The sequence below is a fragment of the Juglans regia genome, chromosome 7 (genome assembly GCF_001411555.2).
Source record: "Juglans regia cultivar Chandler chromosome 7, Walnut 2.0, whole genome shotgun sequence".
NCBI classification, from domain to species: Eukaryota; Viridiplantae; Streptophyta; class Magnoliopsida; order Fagales; family Juglandaceae; genus Juglans; species Juglans regia.
The window spans coordinates 1969496-1994940 of record NC_049907.1 but is presented as its reverse complement, the minus strand read 5'-3'; the positions used below and the strand labels follow the sequence as shown (position 1 = coordinate 1994940).

Below are 25445 nucleotides of genomic sequence, written 5' to 3'. Positions count from 1 at the left end.
GCGTGCAAGTATGTTAACTGCCAAGCCTATTTCCTAGCCCATGTCATCTGCCACCCCCACTCTCATTATTTACTGGAGATCCTTTTCACGATCCAACACTATATAGGAGCATTGTGGGGGGAATCCAATACCTCTCCATCACTCGTTCGGATCTAGCGTTCGCTGTTAATAAGGTCTGTCAATTCCTTCACATACTAACCAATGTTCACTTGCAGGCTGTCAAACGCATATTGTGTTACCTCATACACACCATTCATCATAGTCTCCTTCTCAGACACTCACATTCAACACAATTGATGGGATTCTCGGATGTGGATTGGGCTAGCTGCCCTGATGACAAATGATCTACCAAAGGCTTTTGTGTATTCTTGCGTCTTAATCTTCTCTCTTGGAACGTTAAGAAACAACACACGGTGGCTCGCTCAAGTGCTAAAGCTGAGTATCGCGCGCTTGCTAATTGCGTTGCTGAATTGGTTTGGTTTCAGCCCCTACTTCATGGGCTTGGTATTCATACTGACAAGCCACCGATCTTGTGGTGAGATAACATTAGTGCCACCTACCTTAATGTCAATCTTACCTTTCACGCACGTACTAAGCATATAGAACTTGACTTCCATTTTGTTAGAGATAAAGTCACCTTTGGCAATCTTGATGTTCAGTTCTTATCAAGTAAGGATCAGATCGCTAACATCGTCATCAAACCAATTGTTTCTACTCGGTTTCATTTTCTGAGTTCCAAGCTCAACCTACATGTTATACCATTGAACTTGAGGGGAGCTGTTGAAACACTATGCAATAAGGCAGAGCAAGGATCGAATAAGGATAAAGCCCAACAACAAACAGATAAAAATCAAGCTGATAAGACATTACAAGAAATACTGTATTTTCCCAAGGAGAAACTTTATGGCAAAAAGCAATTTTTTTGTGGGAAAATCCTATTCCCACAAAATTTCGTTGTGGGAAGCTCGTAGTGTATAATTTGCCATAAAAAGTATTATCACCCACAAAAGGTTTAATTTATGGCCAATACCTATATTTTCCCATGACACATCTCGCGGCAAGAGTTGATGAACCTCGTCGCAAAAGCATGTCCATTTTCGTTTATGCTTGTGGGAATAGGAGCAATTACCGCAAGAGGTATTAGTGGGTATTGGTATTACCCACTAGAACATTTGGTGGAAAAAACTTGTTTCGCAAAAAAAGTATTTGCTTGCGGCAAATACTAAAAGAATTCAGAATAATAAAAAAAATAAAGAGAGAGAGAGAGAGACTCAGCCAAAAATGATCATAAAAAAATGTCTAATATAAGCTAAAAAGTTATATAGTAACCAACACAACCATGAAATGCAATAAAACCACTTTCAACATAGTATGTCCAACTGTTAATATCAATCTATAATTGTTCTTTCAAGCTTCATACATACCATCAACAATCCTAATCAACATATCACTTTAATATTTAGTATCAATTCACATCATTCCACTTCACACTCCTGTATATAAAACTCAAAGAGTCAAATTGTGAGGCATATCAACATGCTTGCTGCCCATGTAATCCAATCCAACACAAATGTAGATATTTTATCCATCTAACACTTGAGTTCAACACAATAAATAACACAACCGTATAATCATAAACCAAATTCACTTATCACGGGACTGGTCTGCTAAATAACTGGAGATCTTCCTTTAATCCACAAGACCCAGTTCAAGCCAGCCAAATCAAGTCAAATGGGTTAGGCCTTCAAGTAAACAGGAAAACAAAGTATAGTCTTTAATGTAAAAAAAAAAAAAGACCAATTTCCATGCCTCTGCTCTGGAATTCCTTGTCAGTCTTCACAAACTTAATCAACCAACGCACATAGCAAAGCTTGAAGCCATTCCTCCAAACCAAGTCCACGGGGCATTGCACCCAACACATGATTCAACAAATGCTCCCGTGTAAAAATGGCAGCGGCATTTCCATTGTGCCCATCAAACATTTGAATATTAGAAAAAAGAATATTCATCCTGTTGGAAAATGCATCTATAGCTACATAAAATTGATATGTGTACACAGTTTAACAATACAATTAAAGACAAAAAGGTCATGCAAAGAAGAGTAGGAAAGTATATTTTTTTGAACCACAATTACCCCTAGTAATTACAGAATGTTGAAATGCATGTCATCCCAGCCCATAAGGAATACAAGAATAGCTCCATCACCAAATATATCCAATTGTTGCTTCCACCTATAATGAAGTACGAATGACAATGATCATGATCCTAAAAAAAAACCCTATTTTTACTTAGAGACAGGATATATATATATATATATATATATATATATAATGAAATTGCATAGAAAATCTCACCGATTACTGGATTATTTTGAAACTTGAAACTTAGGCGGCTAATGCAACTTGAAACTTATTCTGACGCAAGTATGCAACTATGGCAAGGTTTCGCAAAGTTTCAAAAGTCTTTGACTAGTGTCTTTGACTATTGATCATTGTTAATCTCAAGAATTTTATTTTCAATATCCAAATATAACACTTATAACTATCCTTATCATGCAAACTAATTCCATCTATCTGGTTTGCTGCATCACGGATCCAAAACTACACTGAAGTTGATCTTGCTCTACCTTTTCATTTAAATTTTCTCTCTTGCAAGTCTAGGTTATAGAAACAACCATTTTATTGAATCCGAGCTATAGACTGATAAGAGGAAACTAAAATGCATTGTAAGGAAAATACCCCACTGAATCCAATTAATCAGGTTGAGGTTCTCAGCCATATCGACATGTATTTCTTCACTAACTACTTTTTCAGTGCAATATGACATAAAAATTAGCCAAAAAATAGAACTAAAGATAAAATAAATATCGTATCCTTAGAAACTGACCATATCTGTCCATAACTTCAACAACCTATAAGCCAAATTTAAATAAATAATCATTGCACTTATGAAGGTACAAAAAGGCATGCATACTCATGCATATTGCCTAAACCAAAACAGAGCAGAATTTTATTCTACCTCATCAAGCAGTAGGTTGAACTCATAAGCCCCTTGACAAAAATACTCATGATTGCAAAAGTTCAATCCATTATACTCCTCTACTTATCCACTCAAACACATTCATTATTCAAGCAAGAGTTCACACAATACATTCAATGTACAAATCTGTGCAGCCACTACACAACCATACAATGGCCCTTCAAGCCTGAGGCTCTCAATCCCGAATAATGTGGCATGCTATTTGTAGACGAAGGCATAATAACTAGTAAGGGTCCATTCAATCAAAAATTCAAACTTTGTTTTTTCACCCTTCATCCTTTGACAACAAAATCACAACATAATAGATTAATCGAAAACACCCACAAGTGGTAAACCAAAAATCACAAAAATAAAAAAAAGCACAAATCAAAATAGAGATAGAACTCGATATGAGGAAAACAGAAAACTCACACCCTTCATGACAGAGGAACACGACAAAGTAACACAAATTTTCTAAAATAAATTTCTAAAATCCCAAAATCAACAACCATCATACAAACCCTAATCCTAGAACCTCATAAAATCAACCTACCAAATAAGATAAAACCAATACAGATGCAAAAATAGTATACATGGAGGCATTGTTGAAAAAATCCTTACCTTCGATCAGTGTTTACTGAACCTTGAGAGAGCAAGCGCGAGACACCAAGCCTTACAAAGAACAAGAATAGTTAAGATCACGAAGGGGGGGGGGGGAGAGAGAGAGAGAGAGAGACGCACAGAGAGAGAACATTCTCACAGAAGAAGAAGACTGTTATGAATCCAATTAAATTGGGCTTGACGAGCTCTTATTAAAATGGGCTGGCTTGTTGAGTTTCTATTAAATTGTTATCTTTTATTTTTGTTTGAGTTGTTAAAGTAGTTAAGTGGCCCATGGGCTAGTTAATGTGAGTTAGAATTGGCCCATGGTCTTAATTAGTAGCTGCCGAAGTGAGTCATCTTCTACCTGTATATGAAGGGGAAGAGGGTCCTTGTTTGGGGGATCTGGAGAATTATCTTTGAAATAGTTTGTATTTTCATTGGGAGGAATTGGGGACCTCGAATATCCCAAGACGTAGCCATTATCATCATCTTCTTTGTTCTTGATTATCTTTTATTGTCAATATTACTATTTCTTCAATTGGGTTCATTACAAGTGGTATCTAGAGACAACGATCTTGCTATGGAGTTGAGTAATGAAGAACTTTATCAATGTTTTCAGAATTATCATCGTGCTCTTTATGATGATTTCTATAGAGATCATGACCAAATGGTGCTTACAGTGAAGTCTTCCAAAGGTAAAAACCTAAAAATTTTAGTTGATTCTTCGTTCACTATTTACTATGTGAAGCTCAATATTGAATATGCTTACGGGAGACACATCTATCCGATGGAGCAACAAGAAGTACGACACAGAGGAGTTGTTTTGGAAGATGAGGTTATGTTATTAGGGACGACGATATTTGAAGATGGATATGTCGTTCTTGATATGAAGAGTGAAGAATCCGGATCCATAAAATTCAAAGAAGGGATGGAAAAAATTATAGAAACTCAAAAATGGCTAGAGAACAAAGAGACTCCTAATGGGGTAGATCTGGCCGTAACTCCTGATGGTGCCGATTCCATATTTGGAATATCTAATTCTAACTATCTCAGATGGATGGATGACGAAAAGGGCGCGAAGGATGAAGAGCCCATCTATGATTCGAGAGATTCTATGGATTCAATCAAAGAAATACAAAACTCAGTACTGCAGATGACAAATCAATCGACATATGAAGATGAACTTGTAGAGGAAGGAAAAGAAGAGGCAATCGAAGTGGAGAAGAGACTTGGAGAGAGACGAAGCGAGAAAGCAAAAAACGAAACTCACGGCCACCCCGAAAAATCACTCACATCTCAAATACCCCACCATCCCAAACAATCACAAGCCCAACCCTCTTCACATTCCAAAAATCTCTTCGGCGATTGCTTCCTTGGGTCCAAGAGGTGGGCCAAGCTCACTGTCGACCTACATCAGGCTGAAAATCTTATGGGAGGAAAGCCAATATTCGAGATAGGTGGTGACACCAAGTGGGAGATTGACCCAGGCGGAATTTATTTCCGTTGTCTTTGTTTTTTGTTCCCTCAACCAATTTTTGGGTCTATGAGGGAAACTCAGAGTCATCTCCATGCTTACAGAGCTACTGATGCGGTGGAGCGGCTGGCGGTAGTGAATCCACACCTCCAGAACCTTTTTGAGCGGCATGAACATAGCCTTGGGAGATTTTCTTCTCCGAGCTGGGGTTCATATAAGGTTGCAGTTGTTGGACCCTTGGTAGAGATCAGAGGCGTTGCCAGTAAGAATAGTGATTTCCACGGCATTCTGAAGGGCCAGACCTGCAATGAAGACCATATGCCCGCTAATTATGCCGCGATCCAAGGTATGCATAGCAATACGAGTTCTGCACCCAACTTGTTCGGAAAAATGAATAGGCGAGATTTATATTTTGGGTTGCCGAAGTTTGAGGTGATAGAGAAATGGGGACCAAATTTTTCAGGCTTAGTTAAAAGTAAACCAGTCTTAGTGCAATCTATTGAGGGGGAGGAAGTCGATGAGTCCAAACCTAGTCCCAGGCTATATGGGTTTAATAAACCTCCTTCCCTAGACATGGCTTACGCAAAGGGTGATGAAGTTATGCAGAGGGTGATGGGTGCAAACCCTGTCTCACATCTGATGATGTTGGTTGACTACATTAATTCGAGTATTGTAGTTCTTGTAGTTTGGGGTGGGTCAAGGGGAGGAATTGATGAGACTCTAGAGAATGAATTGTTAAACTGTTATGAGAATGGCTGGGAAGCAAGATGTCCCTTTGATAGAGGAAGGGGGAAAGAAATGGGGGAAACCCAATTGCTGAACCAAGCTTTTTATAATGTACCTCATTTCTTATACTTTGCATTTGATCCTAAAAGGGGTGGGGGGAAGAATCGGCTTAGAGTTGGGTTATTATCCATGCAAAGCTTGTGCACAACCATGGGAGTTGCTCATACTGTTGAGCCAAAACCCGGTCCAATGTTAAATGGGTTTTATAAACCACCCTTGCCATCACAATTTACTCCCCTCTTTACTGTTGCCGTTAAGAGCCAACGTGTAATTTCGATGCCAAAGAATAGTTCCAGTGAGACTCTAACATACAAGGGTGCTGGTGTTGATCTATGTCGCCATGGAATTATCTGTATCGTGCAACTTGCACTTCTAGATGCTGTAAATCTGGTTGTTGCTATTCAGGGTGGAGAGATACTTATGACAGAAGTCGTTCATGGTTGCAAACGAGTTAGTGATGCACTATATTTTCAGTTGTTCAGTTTTGCAAGTTGGCTAGGAGTAGTTCTTTGTCTGGGTTTTAACATGATCGTTGTGATGGTGTGCTGGTATTATTGTGATGCTTTTGTTGCACTCATTTGCGTCTCCTTGAGTTTCCAATTGTTAGTGGGATATGAGACTAAAGCTCTTACACGTGTTGCCCTTGAGCCTTCCAAATTTTTTGTTAATACTGGCAACAACAACAATAATTTTATTGTTGGTATGGGTTTCACAAAGAGCAACGAGTGGACAAGTGCAGAGTCAGTGAACAGGCGGAGTTTGCATCCCACTGGAGATGGGCCTTGGAGTATGATGAAGAACCATGAATACAATATGCCTTTTTGAACGCGTGTTTCTCATTATAATCCAGACAGCAGGCTCAATAACTCCAAGGACAGGGCCTTTGCATGTAGGCATAAGACGAGTTGTGGTTGTGGAAGTGCCAAAAAAGAAAAAAATGCTAGTGAAAAGGAACCTTGAGGACAAGGTTCTTTAAAGGGGGAGACTTTGTTATGAATCCAATTAAATTGGGCTTGACGAGCTCTTATTAAAATGGGCTGGCTTGTTGAGTTTCTATTAAATTGTTATCTTTTATTTTTGTTTGAGTTGTTAAAGTAGTTAAGTGGCCCATGGGCTAGTTAATGTGAGTTAGAATTGGCCCATGGTCTTAATTAGTAGCTGCCGAAGTGAGTCATCTTCTACCTGTATATGAAGGGGAAGAGGGTCCTTGTTTGGGGGATCTGGAGAATTATCTTTGAAATAGTTTGTATTTTCATTGGGAGGAATTGGGGACCTCGAATATCCCAAGACGTAGCCATTATCATCATCTTCTTTGTTCTTGATTATCTTTTATTGTCAATATTACTATTTCTTCAATTGGGTTCATTACAAAGACTCTCGCCGACTAAGTGAGGCGCCGACAGTTCGTCAGTTGACGGATGGCGTGGGGAGGGACGGGAGAAAACTCAGAGGAATAGGGCATCGGTTGGGGGGGGAGAAGAATTAAGGGGGAACGGAAAACACACCGTTTTCGGGGGCATGGTTTTGTTTTCAATTTTAAACATTTGCAGCGATTAACTCTCGCCGCAAAAGAATAAAAACCCGCCGCATTTTTTACTTTTCATCTTTTTAGTTTTTTCTGCGAGATAATGTCGCCGCAAAAAGTAACAGATGATAGATAATAAAATTGCGGCGACATGAAGTTGCCACAAAAACTAGTTTATTTCCCATTCTAGTGTTTGATACAGCAGAATTTTTGCAACGACACCAAGTGGCTGCAAAAAAGTGACTTTTCCCCAAGAATTTACTGTCGTTGAATGTGATTTCGTGGTAAAATGTTTTTTTTTTTTTTTTTTCCCACGGAAGGGGTTTGTACTTTGTAGCATTATAAAGTAAGTATTTTCCACCAACTTATGTCTTGGAAAAAAAAAACTTGTGGGAAATGGACAAATTTGTTGTAGTGAGAACAAAGATCATCAACAATTAACCTGATAGAATTCAAGCTTTCTAAATCTTATGTGATTGTACGTAATTGTATAGTTTAATGCTTATCAATATTCTGTATTCTACTCTATAAATATAATACAAATACTCTCTGATTTAAGGAGAGTTTCTAAAATAATATACTTAAGTTGTGTGTTCTGTTACTCAAAACCAATAAAATCCTTGACGACCATGCATGGTATACATATGCATGATACATATTTAAATAATTAAATATACATATATCTTATGTCGTTGATCATTATGCGTTATAAATTTGGGGAATAAAAATAATGCCACAAAAACGGAAAATAAATTCTACACATGCATCGTAATACATATCAATTTTCATTCAGGAAAAAACTCCTTGCAGGTAATCAGTGCAAATAATATAAATGGAAAAATTAAGTTGTCCCGTTCCTTGACCGGAAATACATGTAGCCATGAAAAAACTCCTTGCAACTTAATTCGATGCATGCATGCATTAATATTCCTTCCTAGCTGGCTAGAACTTCAAATGTATTAATTGCCAGATTCCGATACACAGATCGATCGAAGTGATAGTACTACGTACAATATATAGCAGAAACTCGGAAGGTCCTAATTATAAGCTAAGTATTAAGAAATTAAAACTACACTAATTTACCACAGAAATTGCATATGATTCTTGCTAAATTAGGAGAAGCGAATGAACTGAGCAACACCTAATTCATGTCTTAATTATCTCATCCAAATTAAAGGAACTTCAAATTTACAAAAACTCTTTTAAGGGCTGGGGATCAGTAAACACACGAAAAAAAAGACCAACTATATATGAACTCTCTCTCTCTTTCTTCGATCCTATGGTAACTTAATTAACTGTGAACCTTATGAGCGCTATTAATCCTCATTTAAGAGCATGACTGATAGTAAGCCCTCAAGGTCACCTTCATCGTGACTCCGTGCTTCCACCACACAAGTACCAGTGAGTTTTTTGGCTCTGTCTACTTGTAGTGGCCAATCTGTTCTCATTAACACAACCACCATTACAGCAGCGCACACAGCCTGGGCAGCTAGCAAGCCGAACCAAAGGCCTAACAATCCCATGTCCATCACGAAGCCCATGAGAACTGCCACCGGCAATCCGAAGCCGTAGAAAGACACCAGGTTGATGTTTGCTCCCAAACTTGGCCTGGTACTGCCCCTCAGCACCCCACAAACTGTCGTCTGCGGGCAGTTCCCGAGTTCACAGAGTCCCACCAGCTGCATTGCCGCCGCCGTCAATGATAGTATCTCTTCATCGGTGGTAAAAATCCAACCCCAAGCGTTTCTCATGGTCATCATGAACAGCATGGCCGTGAGACCGGTGAGAATGGCACATGAGAGTGCAATAATGGAGGATTTCTTCGCTTTGTTAGGCCGGTTTGCGCCTAGCTCATTGCCAACCCGCGTTGACACGGCTTGATTCAATGCAATTGGGAAGTTGTAAACTAATGCAGTTGCCTGTATAAGAATTCCCATGGTGGCCACAGCCTCTGCCGCGTTTGCGAGGAGCCCTGAAAGTAGTATAATTATCTCGTACCACCACCACTCTAAGCACACGGAGATACAACTAGGGATGGCTTGGCCGAGAATTGGTTTCCAGTCCTTGAAGCATTGGCGTGACCAGCCTTGCCATGATTGCTTACAAGTGCCAGAAAAGCGCATGTAAAGCAAAAGCATGACAAGGAGATTTAGGTCTGTTAAGGCGCCGGCCAAGGCAATACTCCGAATGCCGAGATTGAGATGATGGAAGATGAAAAAGTTGATGGGTGCATGAAGAGTGAGAGAGAAAGCGGCGCTGAGCATGAGAGGGAGTGTTATATTTTGGGTTCTGAGGTAGATTTTGAGAGGGTTGATGAGGGACTGGAAGAGGAGGTCTGGGAGAGAAAATGCGAGATAGGTACTGGCAATGGATGAAATGGTCGGGTTTTGGCCCCAGAAGACAAGGATGGGTTCAAAGTTCAGCCACAATAATGAAATGGGTATGCAGACTAAACTGAGCATAATGATTGTGCGCTGGAGGGTTTGAGCCATGAGAGGCCATTGCTTGGCCCCGCAGGCTTGGGAAGATATCCCTTCCATGCCCAGCGCAAGGCCGGAAATGACAGAGTAACCGGAGATGTTAGCTACGCTGATTGCGAGAGACCCACCAGCTAATGTCTCCTTCCCTAATTTCCCCATGAAGAACATTGATATTATAGATTTACCGTAGATGAAGAGGCCTGTGATTATCATTGGAATGGCTAAGATGTATAGCTGTTTGATCTCTTCAGCCACCTGAGCGAGACATATTCAAGATTAAAACAACATAAATGCTAGGGTATAGAGAACATGCAGAGAAAACTACAAGACGGCTGGCGTCACAAAACTAACCTCTGAAAGACTGAGTCGGATGTGTTGAGAATTTTGTTCATCGACACCTAATGGTGCATCATTCTCTGCACCTCCTTCCAACTTCGACGAATTGTAGTAAGATAATAATGGGGCTAAAGGCGCATCCTCGTACATCTTCTAAACGCAACAATTTCCACTCCAAATTGTTGTTGATAAAACTGTGTTTGAGAATATGTTTGCTTACAAGGACAGCAAAAGAACGTGAAAAAAAAAAAAAACTTGAGAAGATGACAAGCAAAGTCGAAGAAGAGAAGATTTTTTCAGGAAATAAAGTTGGGACTTCCCTCCCTTTCACAATCTCCCTGCTACTCTATCTCAGACGTTTAGATAGTTTCAGAGTTTCAAGTCCCTTCTCTCTCTTTCTCTCTCTCTCTCCGTGGGTTGGTTAAGTTTATACTGGTGAAGAGATCGAAGACGATGTAAAGAGGTGGTCATGCGGGTTATTCGTCATTTTCCGGGAGGGACTTCAAACAGTTGGTGGCAGTCTCTGCAAATGCCAAAGCATGTAAAGCTGTCAACAAATCACAAAATCAATACCAATACCCAAAACAGTGTGTTTGATGTCGGGTCGGGTCTTGATTATGTATCAATGTTCTGCACGTGTGCTAGTGGACACTGCAACTCACCCACGTGCCTTCAAGGAAGAAATGCAGGGTTACATACCATATACAGTGTGCTGTATTTGGGACAGAGTTCTGCAGAATGTATCAGACATTGAACTTTTCAGGGGTTGCGTGATTCGTGCTATTTATGAAGTGCAGAAGAACTTTATGCACAAAATAGTAACGAAACCTGGCATTTTGGCGTATTACTGAGCGATGGTTTGAATTGTAAAATGAGATAGAGATGAAATAATTTTAGATGAATTGAATAAAATAATTAAAATATTATTTTTTAATATTATTATTATTTTAAAATTTAAAAATTTTGAATTATTTATTATATTTTCTATAGTAATTTGAGAAAACTGTAATGATAAAATAAAATGAGATGGATTAAGAGTATTTCTGTATATAAGCAAGTCATAAATAAACGGAGTGCTTCATTTCTATTACAATCTAGTCTTGCTAGGAAATAGAAACTTAGAACTGTTCTAACGTGGCTATGGGTTTTTCTTCACAAATGGTAGAAGCGAAGCACTGTCATGTAAAATATTGGATTAATTACACTTTATCTTTTCAAACTTTCACTCAATTCACAATGTACCTCCAAAAATAATAATTGCATCAAAGTGAATTCTCAAACTTTCAAAACCTATCAACCTCTCATCCCGTCTACCAACAACGTTAAATCTAATGAAAATTCATTGTAAAGATATCATTTTCATCTAATTTATTATCATTGACCATCTAAAATAGAGTTTTGCTACACAACCTCCACTACACTTCACACTCTATATTTTTTTAAATTTTTTAAATTTTTAATATTTTTTTAAATTTTTTTTTTGAGTTTATTCTTTTTAAATTATTTCAAATTTTTTATTCATTATTCATATAATAAATATTTGATAAAAGAAAAAAATAATAAAAAATAAAAATAATATGGAATGTGGAGTGTTAGGAGGTTGTGAAGATTTATTCTATAAAATATAAAATAGTATAGGCTATCAATTAATAATAAATTATAAATCATTAAATAATTTTTTTTAATTAATTTATATATGGTTATTGAATATCGAATAATAATTTCATTATATATATAAATTATTCATACTTGATTGTAATTTAGGTATCAAATAATTTTATATATAGTTAATGATTTATTATTTATTATTAATTAATAGCATATATTATTTTATATTTTATATGGTCAATGATAATAAGTTAGATGAAAATTACATCTTTGCAGTGAATTTCTGTTAAATTTAACGCTGTTGGTAGACAGAATGAGGGATTGGTATGTTTTGAAAGTTCGAGAGTCCATTTTGATGCAATTATTAGTTTCGGAGGCACATTGAGTAAAAATTCGAGAGGGTAAAGTATAATTAACCCTAACAAATATGGACAGCAAGACTAGATTATAAATTTTTTAAATATTTATATGTTAATTATTTTTAATATATAATGACTAGCTTCTACTGCAAATAATATGTTGACTTACCATCTTATAAATAACATAACCCAGCTATAAGTTAACTAAGGGTGCTTGGCGGGTCTCATCTCCTTCTTTCTCTCATTTCCAATGATCTACATATCTGTGCTAATATTTACTGATCTGTACGTGATTAATTTTTTGAATTGTTGAATGATATATATATATATATATATATATATTTATATATATAAATATATATATATATATATATTTATAGTGATCAGTTCAAACAATACTTTTGACCGAAAAGGGCAATTCAAAACTAACTTCTTCTCCGACTACTTTTTATGATTCTCTGCATGATGGCTTCCTGTAAAGAGCAATGAGCATTCATACTCAAAGCGCCTACGGTTTTGCTTTAGTGATTAATAATATTAGTGCACGAGGAAAATGAAGAGCCTAAGAACCTTTTTCTCTATATACATGGCTGCAAGTTGCAACAAATGGCACCACAGCCAAGCCATTCTTTCCATTTGTCTCTCTTTGGTTTGTGGGGATACGAGTTAGTTAGGGCAAACGGCAATACAGCAAAGCCACCAATGCCATATCTCGTTCACTTTCACAAAATTTTTATCTCATCTCATATCATCTAATCATTATAAATTTCTCAAATTTTCATACAAAATAAAATAAATAATTCAATTTTTTCAAATTCTAAAATAAAAATAATATTAAAAATATATATTTTAATAATATTTTATTTAACTTTTAACTTTTATCTTAATTCATCTCATTTCATCTGCGATAACAAACGAGACCTTACAAAGTACATATATTATATATACATGGCTTGGGACACGACTTCTCGAACTTATGGAACAACGCCGCAAACCATAATTGAAAATGAAAAATTTATTTTTTTGCTAGTGTGTATAGCATATCTATTAAAGTATTTAAATGATATAATTTGATTTAGAAGATAAATTTTAAAATTTAAATCATACAAATAAAATCTTATCATTTATGAGACGTAGATAATATGTTTCACACACCAATTTGATAGTAGAATAACTCATTAAAAATAAAATAAAATATGCAACACCAAGAGTCTTTTGTCGGTTTGATTTTTTTCCTGCCCTTATTATCACAGACTATGAAGATTCAAAATCAATAACCTTCTCCAAATGATAGGGGATATCATCTTTGAGATTTGAACTTGGTAGGAGCTCTGCTAAGTGCCAAAATTTTTTCCGTAGTTTTCTAATAGATTAGAAAATTAAAAGAAATGCAATAAACATTCAAAAAAAGGTATCCTATTTTGAATAAACGTCGCTAATGACGAAAGAATACAATTCTATATGAAAAAGTTTGAATTTCAGAGAAGAAATGCAAAAAGCTTAATGTTGAATTTATTTCCATTATTGTGGACCAGCCGAATCACTATATCTATTTTGGGTCCATCATGGAATAGGCCTAAGTTTAACACAGGTGAAAACCCCTTCTCTTACCATATAGAATCAGCCCATTGAATTGTATCGGCAGTTTGTAAGCTGTTTCGTGGTATGTTTCATCAAGTTTTGTAGTGAAAATCTATATCGATCACATTCTGCCAGAAGGAATGGGAAACAGTTGGGTTTTCCCTCAACGTTACCAATCCCCTCCCTGGGACATAACTTTTCTTTCCTGAGATACCACACGAACTAGAGCATTTTTGTTTTCTACCTCAAGTTTTCCCTTGCTTCTGCTTCAAAGTTTTGTGATTGAAATCAACCTATGCAACCAAGCCAAGGCAGTGCTTAAAATAACACATAAATTAGGATGAGCCCGTCCCTTGATCAAATTATTGCTATTTCTCTTGCTTCCATGTTTCTGGCTAACCAAACAGATCATTTACTTAAAGGTACAAGAACTTTGTCTATTTTTTAATAAGCTGAGCAATTGAGGGTAAAAAATCTATATTGTTGCAACTACTCACTGAAAATATGATTTACACGTGCCTCAGCCATTAGAAAGAGTGCATGGACATGTTTCCGGCATTGCAAAAGACCAAACATCTTCACAAAATCTCAGAGATCTGCAGCAGACCACATTTCAAAACCATCTCAGACCCAAAAACAAAAGGCAATGTGAAAAAAAAAAAGGATCCAGTTAAATGTAGTGTCATTAAATTTACAAGTAATTATTAATCAGAAAAAAATTAATGGTGAGCCCTCACTGTAAGATGCAGTTGATTGGGATTTAGATTCATATTTGTCAAAGTTGAAACATATTATGTACGGGAACAAAAAGAAAGGAAAGAACTTACACTTATTGGCATTTCAGCTATGACAAGATTGCTGCTTTCTTCTATGCTTTTGAGAGTCACCACTTCACCCCCAACCACCATATTGATTACAATCCCATCTGCAGATATTTATACGATGTTACTGTGAGTGCATACGTCCATGCCATCTGACTAGTAAAATGTTTATGGCATAGGTGAAAGAACCTGCTGCCAAGCAAGTTGTCGTGCGCCTCATGTATATTTCCTGAAAGTCAGCACAAACATGGGAAACAGGGCTAGAATCTGTTAGAGAGGGTATCCCTTTATTACTCTTGCATATCACACTCAACACAATTTATGCATATAACACAAAATTCAAACAGACAAAACAAATGGACATGCATCGAAGATATTTCAGAACAGAGTCCTGCAGTCTTTAATAATCCTTTGAGTGATTGCTCTGAAATGACCACGTTCGGTGAGGTAAAGGAAATGATTAGGTAAGGGTCTTTTGCATCAAAAATCAAATACCACAAAGGTATGTTTCTTCCTCCTGCACCCACCGCAGCCAGGCCTGCGTTAGAGCGGAAGATTAGCAAAGCGAGGTTTTTCTTTCTATGTTGACTGTGAATTAGACACACAGATAGCAGAACGTTAGGTAGGTTCTTGTCAGTTAGTCCTTACATGCCCTTGAAAGACCTCTCTAGGCACCAGGTAGAAGAACACGTTGGAATGCTGTATTGGCAACTGGGATATTATACCTGATCTGAGATAATAAATTATTTTTCATGATGCAACTATCCTTTAAAGATAGGGTCCATCCGTGCCAACAGGACGATCGAGAGAAAAACTCCACACAAAAGTTTCATTCATTAAGAGATGTGGTTGTATGGGGTGCTCAACATGCAACAACATAAACAATGTTTACAAACGACAAAACATTGATCTCACAGTTGCAATCTACTGAAAGACTCTGAAACAGACCTCAGATCTGTAGGATCATTGCAAGGCCAAACAAGCTGAAAATGTAATTGCAAAAGGATATAATGTGACTGATTACAAGACAAGAGATAAAGAGTTATCAAAACAGCAAAAGTAAAACGCACAATTGAACAAAAAAAAGGCATGGAATTTTTCAAGTCATAAATGAAGGATGGACTGCACCTTCTTCGTAGGTAATTCATAATTTATCAAAACACGAGCAGAAATGGGCAATTCCCCAGAAGCAAGAAGTGGGAGGCAAACGTCAGTCACAACTATCATAAGAGACTTTTGTTCTTCTTTTCCAATTTCACTGTCATCTCCTGGTTGAACACTGATGTTCTTGATCCAGTTCATTGTGGCTTTCCGAAATTTTTCCAGAACTAGAGCACGTTCTGCTTCAGCAAGGTCACTGTACTGGAATTTTGGTAAAAAAAATGCATGCAATATTAACAAACATTCAAAGTTCAGGGAGTCAATAGTTCCCTAGTTTCAATCTTGGTAAATATGGGTCTGATGATCACAAGTACATTTCTGAAACGAATACCTCAAAACAGAGTTTAACAGCATGTGTCAACCCCTGCCTCCCCACCAAAACAGAGAGAGAGAGAGAAGATAGAGAGAGCTATGTATGTGTTGCAAAACATTTATGTAGAATGAGTAAATCTAATATTCATAATGGGAGAGGCCTATGATATATACTTCAATTTCATGGAAAAAAAACCTGTCCTACTAAAATGCAAATCCATAAATGGGAACAACCATGGCCAGTTTTACATGAAATACCATTAAAATTAAGCATAAGATAAAAGTAGCGCTATAAGAGAGCATGCTGGATTTATAAAATGACTTGATAACATCTGTAAGGCAAGTAGAGTACACTTTTGATCCAAAGAATGTGGATTGGCCCTCATGGAGAGGACAACAAGGAAGCCAATCTATCTTATATGATTGAACAACACCTATCTTATACTACATCTCAAGTTAAGGAAGCCAATCTTTGGATCAAAGTGTGCTCTACTTGCCTTACTGATGTTATCCAGCCATTTTATAAATTCAGCATGCTCTCTTATATCGCTACTTTTATAGATGAACGTCAACAAAACAAAATTTGCTAGACAGTAAATTAAGAGGAATATACGCAACTAATTACAATACAAAATTGCCCAAATTATGAAAGAAAAAGAGAGAAAGAAGAGTTACCAGAGGGGCCAAAGAAATATAGGGGAGGTTGGATACGGCGGAGCAGACTGCGTCAAGCTCGTCGCGGGAACTACAGCACACGGCCATCGGTAGGCATGGACGCCGTCCCGCCACGCCTAACAAATCCACCAACGTCTCCTGCGCCCCGATTCATACAACAAAATCAAATAAATTGGTTTTCGGACCATAATTTGAAATGGGTTATTGTTATATTCAATTATAAAAGAAGAGTAAAATAGAAAGAAACCATTTTGAACTGAAGCCTGTCCACAGCAACATAGAAATGGCGTTGTTGACTGCAATAGACAAGTTTTAAAATTAGTGGAAAGTTTTAAAAGTAATATAAAAATGGAAATAGGGAAAGAAAAATAAAACAAAGAAACAAGAGCAAGAATAAACGGTGCCTGAAATGGGATGGGGGCTGAGAAGGAGGAGAGGGAGCTTCGACGGCGTCCATCAACACGCCTTTCACAAACACTCCCTTTTGATCTGCGTCTCTCGACTTTGTGCAACTCTAAACACGTCGTCGTTTCAAAGCACCCTTTTATTTCCTTTCCACACTAATGAAAACACATATATACTAAATAGAAAATTCTATACACCATACTACCATCTCACTTTCATCCCACTAAGTATAATATTACACATTTTTCATCATTAAATAATCATTTATTGTATACTTATTTATCATCTAATGGTGATGAATATGTTACATACCACTTAGAGCATTGGTAGTGGTTTCTCCATCTTCATCTTTAAACTTAAAGAATGTCTTTAAATTCATCTACATTAGCTTAAATATCTCTAAATTTTTACATAGATATAAATAGTGCTTCTTCAAATTTGAAGAAGTACTATTCATTCTTCAAACATTATTTTACTATTTTTTCTCTCCTACCCATTAAAATCAACTTTGTAGAATTTATATTAAGATGATTTTGATACATAAAATTTGTATTAAGTTGATAATACAAAATGGATATTAATTGTAAAATATATATAAAAAAATAATTTTAGGAAACAAATAAAAAATAAAAAATAATAATAATTTATTATTATTTGGTTCAAAAATGCATAAACCAATGTGTGAGTTTTTTTTCATATGTAAAATCATTCTTCAAAAAAGATGATTTTGCATATAAAGATGCATAAACCACTACCAATTATGATCAAAATAGGATGAGAGTGTGGTATATAGCATTACTCATACTAAATTACTAATTTACTAAATTAATTTCATAAAAAATTAAGAAAATAAGAGATAAAAAAAAAAAGTAGTACTACATGTACTTATAGTTTTACTTATACTTTTACTTACAAAACTCATTTTGTTAATAAATTTAATGATTTTCAACATATCAATCACTGACATGTGAAAAAGTCAATTTTTTGTAAATTTTTTTAAATACATATGGAGAAATAATTTTTTGGTAAGATAAAATTATGATGGCTTATCCTACTGAGGATAGACTTAAGAATAGGAGCCCGCCACCCACTATTTAGGATGAGATCGGACACCCCAAGTTATTTGTCAAGAATTGAATCTTTTGTATTTCCAAATTATGTTTTTACAGGGAAGAGTCATCAGAATAAATAGATACAATGAATAAATCTATTTAAGGTAGGGGTGTGCAGAATTTCGAGAATTCCGACTCCGTCCGACCTCCGCTCCAATGCCGACTCCGACGGAGTCGGAGTTGTCGGAATTCGGAGTCGAAATTCGGAGTAACTCCGAATAATTTTTCGGAGTCGGAGTCGGAGTCGGAGTCGGAGCTCGAAGGAGCTCCGACTCCGACTCTGAATTTTTTTTTTAAACCCAACTCCAAAACGACGTCGTTTTGGAGATGGGTTTAAAAAAAAAAAATTATTGAACGACACCGTTCCACTTAATATGGAACGGCGTCGTTCGGAAGTTCCTTCTTGAAGGGGCTTCTCACTTCTTCTCCGTCGTTCACTAAGCTCACTTCCTCTTCCTTTTCACTTCTTCTTCTTCCTTCTTCCTTCTTCACTTCTTCTTCCTCCTTCACTTCTCTCTCGCGTCTCCCGTCCCAGTGACTGAACCAGTGAATCCTCCGTCTCGCGTTCTTCAAAACACCGTTCGTCGTTGCTCCTCCCTGCCGCCGTCCCTCTGTTCAACTTCCAGCCTTCTACCTACGGTGAGCCCTAAATAATTTTGGGTAAATTTAATTCAAGCACGCCTCTTATGAATTGGAGCCAGCAGTTGTGATTCTTGTGATTCTTTGTGTATTGAATATTCAATATAGTCCCCAACACGGCGCTCAAAAACATGAATTTTACATTGTTTTGAAGACTTGCGCTCGAGCGAGGTGTCGAGCGCAAGTCAAGCGCACGTTGTATTGAACATTGGCTCGAGCGCTACGTCGAGCGCTCATCGAGCGAACCTCTCTGGAAGAGTTCTGCTCGAGCGCTACGTCGAGCGCTCATCGAGCTAACCTCTCTGGAAGGGTTCTGCTCGAGCGCTACGTCGAGTGCTCATCGAGCGAAACTCTCTGTATGGATTCTGCTCGAGCGCGACGTCGAGCGCAGGTCGAGCGATCCTCTCTGTATGGATTCTGCTCGAGCGCCATGTCGAGCGCACGTCGAGCGAACCTCTCTGTATGAGTTCTGCTCGAGCGCCACTTCGAGCGCACATCGAGCGAACCTTTCTGGATGGGTTCTGCTCGAGCGCTATGTCGAGCGCACGTCGAGCGAACCTCTCTGTATGGCTCTTGCTCGAGCGCACGTCGAGCACGTCGAGCGCACGTCGAGCGAACCCATCTGGATGGGTTCGTCTGAGTCAAGCGCACATCAACCGAACCTCAATGTAATAATACATCGATACATGTATTATTATGATACAATAATACATGTCCTATTGTATAATACAATAGCCTAGTTTATTTTTAAACTAATTTTTTGCTTCTAATTTAATTTTTTCAGCTTCATTGATTGTGATATGGATCCTAGACATAGTGGAGATGATCGTCCACAAGGGGATGTGGCGGATGCCAATGCTACAACTCCTACACCGGTGGGTACTTCCACCCCTAGAGCCACATCTAGGGCAGCTACATCTAGAGCAGCTACATCTTGTGCGAGTAGTCGACTCCCACTCCCAGTTGATATAGAGGATGAAGATATGTTCAACGAGGAGGAGGAGATGCCCATTGAGCAAGATCAACCACCACGACCTTCTAAAAAGAGGTCGTGGACATGGGAGCATTTCACCAAAATTTCTGGTGAAATTGCGAACCCAGTGGCAAGATGTCATTACTGTGGATCACTTTGTGGATGCCATTCGAAGAAGCAAGGTACCAGTGTGTTAATAGCACATCTAAATGGTTGCCAACGATATAAGATAGCGAAGGGATTGCAAGCCACTGATCAGACCAACCTCAGTTACCAAACTTCTACAGCCACTGATGGTACACAGACTAAGAAATTGGTCATCCCTCAATACAGTGAGAAGATGTTGAGGGACATGCTTGCAGAGATGATAATTACTGATGAGATGCCATTTACCACAGTCGAGAAAAGAGGCTTTCGAAAGTTTCTAAATTTTGTTGAGCCACGATTTCCCATTCCATCACGGTATACAGTGATGCGAGATTGTATGAAGATGCATGCGAAGGACAAGGAGGAGATGAGGAAGATGTTTATTACCACTGGCCAAAGAGTGTCTTTTACGACTGACACATGGACTTCTATACAGAACGTCTGCTACATGTGTATCACAGCACACTACATTGACAATGAGTGGATTTTGCATTAAAAAATTATTGGTTTTAAAGAAATTGTGGATCATAAAGGTGCATCCATTAGGGCGAAGATGGATGATTGTTTAAAGGACTGGGGAATTCGAAAAGTGTTGTGTATTACAGTTGACAATGCCAGTGCGAATGAAACAGCAATTGATTGGTTTAAGCGGAACACGACGGTGAGAGATGATGTCATTCGGGCCCACGAGTTTATTCACGTTCGATGTTGTGCTCATATCATTAACCTCATAGTTGTTGAGGGATTAAAAGAGGTTCATGATTCCATAACCCGAGTCCGCAACATTGTACGATATGTGAGGGGTTCCCCTCAAAGGCTTGCCAAGTTTAAGGCAATAGCAGAAGATTTGAAGATTGAATGTTCTAGTATGCTGTGCTTGGACGTTCCGACTCGATGGAATTCTACATACATGATGTTGGATGTGGCACAGAAGTACCAAAAAGCATTCGAGCGGATGGAGGTCGAGGATGGGGGCCTGAGGTATGCTTTGTTGGAGCCAGCAGGACAGGGGCTCGGTGCGCCAGACGCACATGATTGGACCAGTGTGAGTTATTTTGTTGAATTTTTAAGAACTTTTTATGAGATAACCATGCGACTATCTGGATCCAAATATACGACTGCGAACTCATTTTTCAGTGAGCTCTCAGAGCTTCACTTCCAGTTGGAAAATAGTTGTACTGACTCTGCTGGATTGTTATCTGATATGGCTACGAGGATGAAGATCAAATATGATAAATATTGGGGGAATATTGAGAAGATAAATAGATTGCTATTTGTGGCTGTGATCCTTGACCCCCGAGTTAAGTTGGCCGTTCTAGAATTTTGGGTAAATTCCGTCCTCGGGGCAGTGAAGGCTGGAGAGTTTATTAGATTGCTAAAAAGTGATGTTGATGACTTATATCATCACTACAGTACTAGTGCTCAGCCTTCATCCGCAGTTGGTAGCTCCTCACATTCGAGGCCGACAGGATCGACAGTTCCCTCAGGTGATACTGACCCATCTGTAGGGGTTAGAGGCAATCGTGTCATACGGCAGTATCATCAACTCATGTCAACAAGGAATATTATGCATTGTACATCTGAGATTGAACGATATTTTATGGAAGCTGTCGAGGCACCTAGTGATGTATTTCAGTTATTAACTTGGTGGAAAGTTAATTCCACCAAGTATCCAGTCCTTTCCCGTGTGGCCCGAGATGTGCTAGCCATTCATGTCACTACGGTTGCCTCAGAGTCGGCATTTAGCACTGGAGGTCGCGTGTTGGATGCTTATCGGAGTTCATTGTCACCGTCAACTGTGGAGGCCATCGTTTGCACACAGAATTGGATAAGTGAAACGCCCATTGGACTAGATACCGTTGGCGTTGATGCCGAGAGCTATAGGCTTGAATCGGGTAAGTTTATATGCTTTTAAATGATGATTTAATTATTTTTAATGTTTCTAACTTCTACTTTTTATGATTTTATAGATCTAATTGTGAACCCTAACATAATTACCGATGATTGAGAGTTTGGAACGGACGCTACTTGAGAGTTGGGATGGAGTTGAGAGAACCTCCTTTCTTGGTAAGAATCAAATTATTCTTTTACCGTATATAATTTTTTATTATCAATTTTTTTTCATCTATTGATTGCTACTTTCTATCTTCATTTCAGGCGTGACCAATGGAACATTGGGGTTTGAGTGAAACCCGTGTTTAATTTTTATGTAGTTATATTTCAAGACTGAGTCATATTGTTATTACGTTATAAATGAGACTGTTATAACTTATGGCTGCATCATACATGTTATTTACTTTTTAAACTATTTATTTAGTTATATTTATGTACTTATATCCCGAGCAAATACGTGGGATAAGTACTCTTTATTCTATAATTTCTATTAGTACTTATCCATCATCTCTCAAAAGTTTATAATTTATTATCCAACTGAAATTAATCGAATTATACAAATTCGTACCATCATTCTTTTCGATAAAATTTTAAATTTGTGTAATTTTCAACTCATGAGTCATGAGCACTTTTAATGCAAAATTTCAGGCGGACATAAAACAAATTAAAGATATAATCAAAATTCAGTAACAAAATCAGAACGAATATTTAAATTATTGAAAACTCTTGAATAAACCAAATATTTGTAGATGGTTAACTTTTAAAAAAATATATATATGTTGCCCACTATCTGAAACGAAATTGAACAACAAAATTTAAATAATAATAAATAAAAAAATTCTGAAATTAAGTTCGGAGTCGGAGCTCCGACCTCCGTTCGGAACTCCCTCCGAACTCCAGTCGGAGCTCCGACCTCCGATCGGAATCGGACTCCGACTACGTTCGAAGTCGGAGTCGGAGGGGAATTTTGGCTCCGAGTCCGGTCGGAGTCGGAGGTCAGAAATGACAACTCCGACTCCGTCGGAGTCGGAGCCCACCCCTAATTTAAGGTAACTATTACAATATGGTATGAATTTACAGTTACAAAAATAAAGGCTAATTCCTAAAATCGTGGAGTTACAAATGAGGAAAAGATCTTTGCTTGATTGTTGGTAAGTGAGCTCTCAATACGCCCCCTCAAGTTGGCACATGGAGGTTCGTAATGCCAAAATTGGGTAGAAATTTATATAAGAGATCCCGACCTAATGCTTTGGTGAAAATGTCGGCAACTTGCTAATGGGAGGAGGTGTGAATAGCATTAAGGAGGCCAGAGAGAATTTTATCTCGAACAATATGACAATCAATTTCAATATGTTTAGTGCGCTCATGGAACACAGGATTGTGAGCAATGTGTAAAGCAGATTGGTTGTCACAATGGAGGTGGATAGGCTCTGGGTGAGGGACACCAAGCTCAGTGAGGAGTTGTTTCAACCAAGTGAGTTCGCAAGTGGTAACAGTTATGGCTCGATATTCAGCTTCAGCAGAGGAACGGGCCACAATGGTCTTTTTTTTTTTTTTTTTTGCGCCAAGAAATAGGGCTGGTGCCAATCTAAACAAAGTAGCCTATGGTGGAGCGACAAGTGGTGGGACAGCTGGCCCAATCAGAATCAGTGTAAGCAGTAACATGAAGAGTGTTGGAGGAAGGAAAGAAAATGCATTGTCCTAGGCTGCCTTTGATGTACTGTAGAACGCAAGTGGCAGCCTACATGTGAGAGGCACGAGGGGCATGCATGAATTGACTGAGAACGTTCACTACAAATACAATATCAGGACGAGTGATAGTCAGGTAAATGAGACGACCAACAAGTCTACGATAAGGAGAAGGATCTGAAAGAAGAGAGTCATCGTGGTTGGTGAGCTTTAAGTTTTGTTCCATGGAAAAGAAGTAGTCCGAGCACCGAGTTGACTACTATCAGATAAGATGTCAACAGCATATTTACGTTGGTTGAGAAAGATGCCTTGGGATGATCGAGCAACTTCGAGACCATGAAAATATTTGAGAGGACCGAGATCTTTAGTTTTGAAGTGTGTAGAGAAAACACTTCTGAAGACCTCAATTTGTGATCGATCGTTGCCAACAACAAGAATATCGTCAACATAGACAAGAACAAGAGTGATGCTGGTAGAAGTAACCAGAGTGAATAAATAATGGTCCGCCTGAGATTGAGAAAAACCTATATCAAGAAGCACAATAGTTAGTTTAAAAAACCAGTTGTGGGAGGCTTGTTTGAGGACGTAGAGGGATTTGCGGAGGCGACAGACACGAGGCTCCCCTTTCGAACAATAACCAGGAGGAGTCATGTAGACTTCTTCATCAAGGTCGCCATGTAAGAAGGCGTTGTTGACATCAAGTTGGTGGATAATCCAATGGCGAGAAGCAGCGACAACCAACAAACACTGAATGGTAGTCATCTTGGCAACGGGAGCAAAAGTCTCATGATAGTCGAGGCCTTCAACCTGAGTTTAGCCTTTGGCGACTAACCGAGTTTTGTATCTTTCGACGGAGCCAACGGCTCTGAGCTTAGTTTTGAACACTCATTTGTAGCCAAGGGGTTTCTTTCCAGGAGGAAGGGATTTAAGGGTCCAAGTAGAATTATCTTCAATAGCACGAAGTTCAGCAGACATGGTGTCAAGCCAATGGGCGTGACTAGGGGTGTAACCGGTCCGGTCCGGTCCGGTTTTGGATAAAATCTAGGACCGAACCGGTATGTACCGGTTTTATATTTTTCAAAACCGATTACGCACCGGTTACCCTCCTAAACCGGTACTTCCGGTTTTACCGGTTTCCGGTCCGGTCCGGTCCGGTTTTCCGGTATTTTAAAAATATAAATTTCACAATTTGTCATTAAAAATTTGTTTATAAAAAAAAAAATTGATTTAAAAAAAACTGTTTTATACTTTTATTAATATATTAGACTATATAATAGTATTAATATTAGACTATTGGTATAGTTATAAGTTATATATTAGTATTAGTTATAAACTTTTAGTGATTTAGTATTAACATTTTATGTAATAATTTATAAATTATAATAAGAAATTATTTCATATATGAATATATATGTTATATATAAAATTTCACATAAAAATTTATAATTATACATTATATATAAAACTTATATATATTAATATTTAATATATATAAAATATTTTGTATAAAACATATATATAAAAATATTATTTTTTATTTTTTTTAATCAACCGGTCCGGTCCGGTTCGGTCCGGTCCAAAAAATTCCGGAACCGGAACCGGACCGGAACCGGCCGGTTTTTACGTTTTAAAAATCGGTTCCGGACCGGACCGGTTCAAAACCGGTAAAACCGGTCTGGTTCGGTCCGGTCCGGTTTTCCGGTTTTCCGGTTTGAGTTTACACCCCTAGGCGTGACGAATAGCAACGGAATAAAAGGAAGGATCAGCAAAAACAGTGAGAGCATTTAAAAAAATAAGATGAGAATGTGAGAAACGAGAATAAGAGAGAAACACATATAAAGGAAGAGC

At 37.9% G+C, this 25445-nt stretch overlaps 2 protein-coding genes and 1 long non-coding RNA gene across 4 annotated transcripts; all 3 read right to left on the bottom strand.

The window, feature by feature from the left end:
* Positions 1 to 1601: 1601 nt before the first annotated feature.
* Positions 1602 to 3792, bottom strand: LOC108982928. Of its 2 annotated transcripts, none has more exons than XR_001994782.2 (3): positions 3760 to 3792; positions 3640 to 3690; positions 1602 to 2231 (listed from the first exon to the last, which is right to left on the bottom strand). It is a non-coding gene; the product is annotated as an uncharacterized LOC108982928 (long non-coding RNA). The 2 variants fall into 2 exon arrangements; XR_001994783.2 differs by having other exon boundaries at positions 3779 to 3792.
* Positions 3793 to 8621: 4829 nt separating this feature from the next.
* On the bottom strand, positions 8622 to 10372 carry LOC108982931 (protein DETOXIFICATION 49-like). Its single transcript, XM_018954415.2, has 2 exons — positions 10238 to 10372; positions 8622 to 10141 (listed from the first exon to the last, which is right to left on the bottom strand). Exons 1-2 carry the CDS (start codon positions 10370 to 10372, stop codon positions 8723 to 8725), a joined length of 1554 nt encoding a protein of 517 aa, XP_018809960.1. The 3' UTR covers positions 8622 to 8722.
* Positions 10373 to 14094: 3722 nt separating this feature from the next.
* LOC108982925 (eukaryotic initiation factor 4A) lies at positions 14095 to 17261 on the bottom strand. The gene is made up of 7 exons (XM_018954410.2): positions 17144 to 17261; positions 16987 to 17035; positions 16740 to 16877; positions 15720 to 15953; positions 14781 to 14820; positions 14598 to 14695; positions 14095 to 14366 (listed from the first exon to the last, which is right to left on the bottom strand). Exons 1-7 carry the CDS (start codon positions 17194 to 17196, stop codon positions 14349 to 14351), a joined length of 630 nt encoding a protein of 209 aa, XP_018809955.1. The 5' UTR covers positions 17197 to 17261; the 3' UTR covers positions 14095 to 14348.
* Positions 17262 to 25445: the final 8184 nt, after the last annotated feature.